Consider the following 5,954-nt stretch of genomic DNA (forward strand, 5'->3'; position numbering starts at 1 on the left):
GCATCTGCTAACCAAGGACAGGTGTGGTGGCACGCACAGCGATCACAGCATCTGCTAACCAAGGACAGGTGTGGTGGCACGCACAGCGATCACAGACAGCATTTGAGAAGCTAAGACTCGACAACTCTGAGCTCCAGACCAGAAAAGGTTGCACAATGAGACCTTGGTTTAAATAATAGTATAAACTGAAAATTTTTAAACCCAAAATGAATAACATTAAAAACAATCTTTCAAGGAAAACATTTTAAATATGAACATCTAAAATAATTTGGAAAATGTGGATAACTTTAAAAGGGTATGATTCGGCATAAAATTCTTGTGTTTGTTTTACATACCGTGGCAAGATTTTCCCAATCAAGTAAATAGTTATTTATTATTATTATGGTTGTGTGTGTGTGTGTGTGTGTGTGTGTGTGAGTGTATGTGCAAAGTGCTAACAACCAAACTCAAGCTGTCTGATTGTTTTACTAAGAGAGACAATTCTAAATGAAAATTCAGGATCTTAGTACCTTTTTTAGTCTCCATAAATTTTTCGTAACTATCTGGAAAATCATCTTCTGTCTTAGATTTTTCAATTGGTGTCACAACTGCCTTTCCTTCTTCATCATCATCTTCATTAAACCACATTTCTTCATCATCTTCCAAGGCTTTTGCATCTCTGCGAAATCGGTTGCTACGCAATATAGATGGTACACTGTAAGATATATATTACAGATATTGAGCAATGACTACAAGTTCATGGCCAGGTAAGTTTGGGAAGAATAAATAACCAAGATGAACTAATGTACTGTTAAGTTATGTATAGTACATCAAAATTATCTCAGTCATCATGTAAGATGTAGCCAGAGAACTTTTCAATTGTTTTTGCATGTTGTAAACTAAATTAAGAATCCATCTTGCTGGGTGGTGGTGGGGCACGCCTTTAATCCCAGCACTTGGGAGGCAGAGGCAGGTGGATCTTTGTGAGTTCGAGACCACCCTGGTCTACAAGAGCTAGTTCCAGGACAGGCTCCAAAACCACAGAACCATAGCTTGAAAAACAAAAAAAAAAAAAAAAAAAAAAAAAAAATCCATCCTGAGTTACTATATACAGTAGCAAGTTATCATATAATGGATGGGGCAGGAAGGACGGCTGACCCTCCTATAAGAAGAGGTTCTGCTAATATAAAAAATTTTACATGTTAAATCTAAACTGTGGACAATTTCATACTTAATTTTGCTTTGTACAAATATTAATATACTTAAACAATACCTGTTCAGTTTCTGATTTTGTCTGTCTTTTTCTTGTTCATATTTTGTCTTCAATCCTTTGAATGTCTGAACATATTCAATCGACTCAAGTGCTTTATAAAAGTTTTCAACTATATGTGCAGTAAGAGACTTGATATCTTCCTGTATAGGTACAAAATTTATATTTACAAAACAATATACTTGTTGAGAAAAAAATTAAAATAAAAAAGTTAATATGTCCAAAGTTGATCAGAAAAGGTTTTTCAAAATCACCTTCTAAAAATAAATGTCCTAGATTCCTTATACATGAGCCAGGACAGGACTCCACAGAAAACTTGGAACAAGGAGAGGCAATTCACTGGAGCCCTTTAGGGGGCTATAAGGAACATTTGAAAAGCAATGAATTTAGTTTACGTCTTAGTGCTTTATACAGTACTTCAAAATTTAAAGAACACTTTTACAATTTCGTATGTAATTCTCACAATCCTATGGAATAAGTTATACCCATTTTACAAAGACAAAATTTAGGTTGAGAGTTTAATAGAAAACAAACGTTAAACCCACATGTTCAGTAAATGTTAATGATTTCCTATTTAACTGCTGTCAAAATATCTTATTACCTATGTAGATAAATACTGCTATCAAAATATCTTATTATCACAGTAGATAATAAGCACAGATTTCTTTGATTATATTGTATATACAAATAGGATAAACTAACTGGAACTCTACAGTTTCTATTTTGACAATAAACTTTTGTAACAGAACAAAGACATGTTAAGGTTGAAGATTCAGTGTATTAAGCTTATTACTTCAGAAAAAATGTAAACTCTACGATGGCTTTGGGAGAGAGGTGTGAACCCATTCATTTTATCAGTGTCTTACCAAAATGCTAAAGGGAAAAGGGCTCTAAGTCCACAGAAAGCTCACGGAAGGCAGCACAACAGACAGCAGCCGAGGCAATCGACTGTGCTGCTTGTCTCCCAACGCAACACTACACTTCTGTCCTCTTCATCTCCTCAAAAATCATCTTCCTGGCAAGTGGTCACTCTTAGAAAAACCATTTAGTGAGCCTAACAATCTTCATATAGGAGCAGCAAGTGACTAGAATTTGACTTGTTATAAGCAAAACCAGAGAATGAGTTTCTGGATGTACAAGAGGTAAACTGCAGACCATGGCAATCAGCTTCTCTCTAGTCTGTGTGCACTGCTCTTTCCAGTTGTGCTAGGACACAGCTGCAGCTGCTGAATGTGTTTTGAGCTGTTCGGATGCTTCGACAGAATAATGAGTCATTTCTGCTGCCTCAGCTTCCTCAACTGTAACAAAAGATAGCTGGACTACTTTTAACTTCCTGGTGCTCTCATCCTTCAAATTTTAAAATTCCATCCTACTTATTAGACATCTTGTATAAAATTCTACTAAGGAAAAAATTAATTTTGTATCCATTTTTATTATGACTCCTATAATAGAAAACTGCTGTTTCACAATAGATCACAAGAATGTCTTGCTTGATTGAAATGTCCAACTTGCCACACATGATCCTAAAACATTTCCTCAAGAAAAATAGAACTGAAAAAAAATGAGCAAATAGAGTTAAAAGACTTGAATTTCACTTTTCAGTGTCCTAATTTTCAACAATGGTTTGGGGAGTGACCGGGTGGAAGAGCCTACCTATCACAGAGGACCCATACATGATCCCGGAGTGAACCACCCCAGAGGAACTACGGCCACTCAACTACTGTCCATGTACAGGTAAGAAGAGAAAGATTTTTAAAAGACTTTTTAAAGATTTCAGTTTAATAGAAGCAGATTCTAACACACAAGAGGTGAAGTATGCTCACTATGGCAACATACCTCTAGTATGGAATAATAATTTCAGGAAAATAGGAATAAAAAAAAATCAATTTGATTACATACAGTTTCACTTTTATATACATTACTTGTTTATATATGATTACTAAGAGATCTTTAATATAAACTTACCACTCTTATAAATTCAAACAATTCAATAACAGCTGAATTTAATAGATTGTACCGCGTTCCATTATCCAAAAGGGCGTTTATAACTGGTTCAAAAAGATTTCCTTTGGTGATATAACGATTATAAAATTCATCCTTAAGGCCAATTATCCGCCTCATAAAGCGAAGTGCACCTAATATGTAAAAATGTAAAAAGGGAATAATAAATTTATAAATTATTTTATAGCTACTTTTGACATAAAGTAATGTTTAAATTTTTTTCAAAAAATAAAACAGTACGTGAAAGAAATTGAATGTTTAAATTTTCCAATGCTTAAAGTTTTGAATGTTTAAATCTTTCCAAAAGTAAAATAGTACATGAAAAAAATTGGGCTTTGAAACAAACAACAACAAAAGTAAAGTTTAGGAATGACAAGATTGGTTGGGTAGATAAGGGCTTGGTGAACAGAATTTAATACCCAGAACCCACCAGAGAGTAGAAGGAAAGAACTGACTCCGTAAGTTTATTCTCTAACACCATGCACACACACAATAGTGATAATTTAAAAAAAGAACAATTAAAAAATCCAGTATCTGCTGGGCAATGGTGGCGCACGCCTTTAATCCCAGCACTCGGGAGGCAGAGGCAGGCGGATCTCTGTGAGTTCGAGACCAGCCTGATCTACAGAGCTAGTTCCAGGACAGGCTCCAAAGCCACAGAGAAACCCTATCTCGAAAAAAAAAAAAAAAAAAAATCCAGTATCTATAGAATACCAATGCTAGCAACATTTAAAGGAAGATAGTAGGTGCATTATATGAAGCACAGAATCGGGGAGCACAGGAGTGGGCAGGAGTGGTACAGCCTATTACATTTCTAGGGTAGGAATGTGTGAAGGCAGATGTTTGCTTTTAATTTTCTTGAGATACAATCCAAGAGAATATATGTAACATAACAGATCTAAACTTTTAAAATGTTTTCAATGAGGAATATAGATCAACTACTCTTGGAACACTTGTGAATTAATACTGCTTTCACATTATGACATTGTTTACTTGTTTGTCAATTATGTTTGAACTACGGTAGATCAGACTGCATTTGCTAACAAAAAACAAGAGTAATAACTAAGGACTATATGTAACTTGGCATTTCACGATTTATTATATAAAAATAGGATTCCCTCTGCCTTATTATAATGATGGTGAGCTTGAAACCATACAAAGACTTATATACTGGAATTTCAACCAATCAGGATATACTAACATTAATGGGTATAATATACAATCTAAGGAATTATTTATGGAAAACCAAACATGAGAACATAAATCCTTTCAAAATTAATATACAAATACATGTAATTTCAAATGAGATTAACTAAATACAACTTTATCATTAAAGGATAGATGTCTAACAGATAACCAGGACAAAAATGAAAGTTAATATGGCAAACTCAAAAGGCAGATATTTAAATCTTCCACAAAAATATATAACAACACTTAATATTTCATCTGATAAGATAAAGTAATAGATATTACAGAAATAAGGTCTAAGTGTTTTGTTAATTTACTGCATAGCGGAAGTAGCATTTTCATTCTATGGAAAAATGTGATTTATTTATTAATGAGAGTGTTGGCATAGGTGGCTATACCTAGACTATTACCTCATACCACATTCTAAAATACATTTCAGATATACTACATAAGCAAATATAAAAATCAAATGAGAAAAATAGTGAAGAGAATATTTGTATTATCTTAGTAGACAGAAATGAAAAAAGGTAAACTGAATTTATAATAATTTATGAAGCATTTAAAAAATGCGTATGTGACGGAGAGATGGCTGGCTCAGTGGTTAAAAAATGCGTATGTGACAATATGTGTACATTACGTGTGTGAGGTGTGCATGGGGAATATGGAGGACGCCCTCAGGAGTCATCCAGCTTATTTGAGACATGAAGCCCACTGACTAGTGCAGACTAGCTAGCCAACACAGCCTTAGAGAGCCTGGCTCTGCCTCCCCAGAGGTATTACAAATGTGCGCACACTACCAGCCCTGCGCTTGAGTTCTGGGAATCAAATTCATGCCCTTATGCTTGCAAGACTCAACTGAGCCATTTCCCAGTCCCAATAAAGATTTCTTTTTTAAAGTTAAATGGAAAATATTAATAAAAGGCAAGTTTAAGACCGGAACTTCTCCTAAAACAAACTATAATATACAAAAGGCTCTATGAAAAAAAAAACCCTCAGTTTACAACATATGAAAATGCAAATTAGGCTGAACATGATGATGATGACTCTCAAACCTATATTCCAACATTTTGCGGGTGGAGGCAGAAGTATAAGGATCATCCATAGCCATATAGTTTGAGGTCAGCTTACATAAGACTATTTCAAAATACACCTGCACCAGGCAGAGATAGGAGGACTGCCAAGAGTTCAAGATAAGCCAGAGCTATGCAATACATCCCAAGCTACCTTGGGAATTCAGATTGAGGCCCTGTCCCTCCCTCCACCTTTTCCTTTCCATCTGTCCATCTATTCATCTGTCCCCCTGTCCATGTGGCATTATAGGATGCTGGGATAATGCCCAATGCTTTAGCTTTTAGGAAAGTTTCTTTCTTTCTTTCTTTCTTTCTTTCTTTCTTTCTTTCTTTCTTTCTTTCTTTCTTCCTTTCTTCCTTTCTTCCTTTCTTCCTTCCTTCCTTTCTTTCTTTCTTTCTTTCTTTCTTTCTTTCTTTCTTTCTTTCTTTCTTTCTTTCTTTTCTTT

The 5,954-nt window shown here is 34.8% G+C and overlaps 1 protein-coding gene across 3 annotated transcripts in view; it reads right to left on the bottom strand.

Moving 5' to 3' along the window:
- The window catches only part of Ppp4r3b (protein phosphatase 4 regulatory subunit 3B), a 57,701-nt gene that overhangs the window by 12,230 nt on the left and 39,517 nt on the right, over nucleotides 1-5,954 (bottom strand). For all 3 annotated transcript variants that reach the window (XM_005367719.3, XM_026789564.1, XM_026789565.1), the window contains 3 exons: nucleotides 3,215-3,384; nucleotides 1,253-1,392; nucleotides 510-694 (listed from right to left, as the gene is read on the bottom strand). In XM_005367719.3, the coding sequence (XP_005367776.1) occupies nucleotides 510-694; nucleotides 1,253-1,392; nucleotides 3,215-3,384 (495 nt within the window). The remainder of the gene's footprint in view (nucleotides 1-509; nucleotides 695-1,252; nucleotides 1,393-3,214; nucleotides 3,385-5,954) is intronic.

This window comes from Microtus ochrogaster, unplaced genomic scaffold (assembly GCF_000317375.1).
Source record: "Microtus ochrogaster isolate Prairie Vole_2 unplaced genomic scaffold, MicOch1.0 UNK22, whole genome shotgun sequence".
Taxonomy (NCBI): Eukaryota; Metazoa; Chordata; class Mammalia; order Rodentia; family Cricetidae; genus Microtus; species Microtus ochrogaster.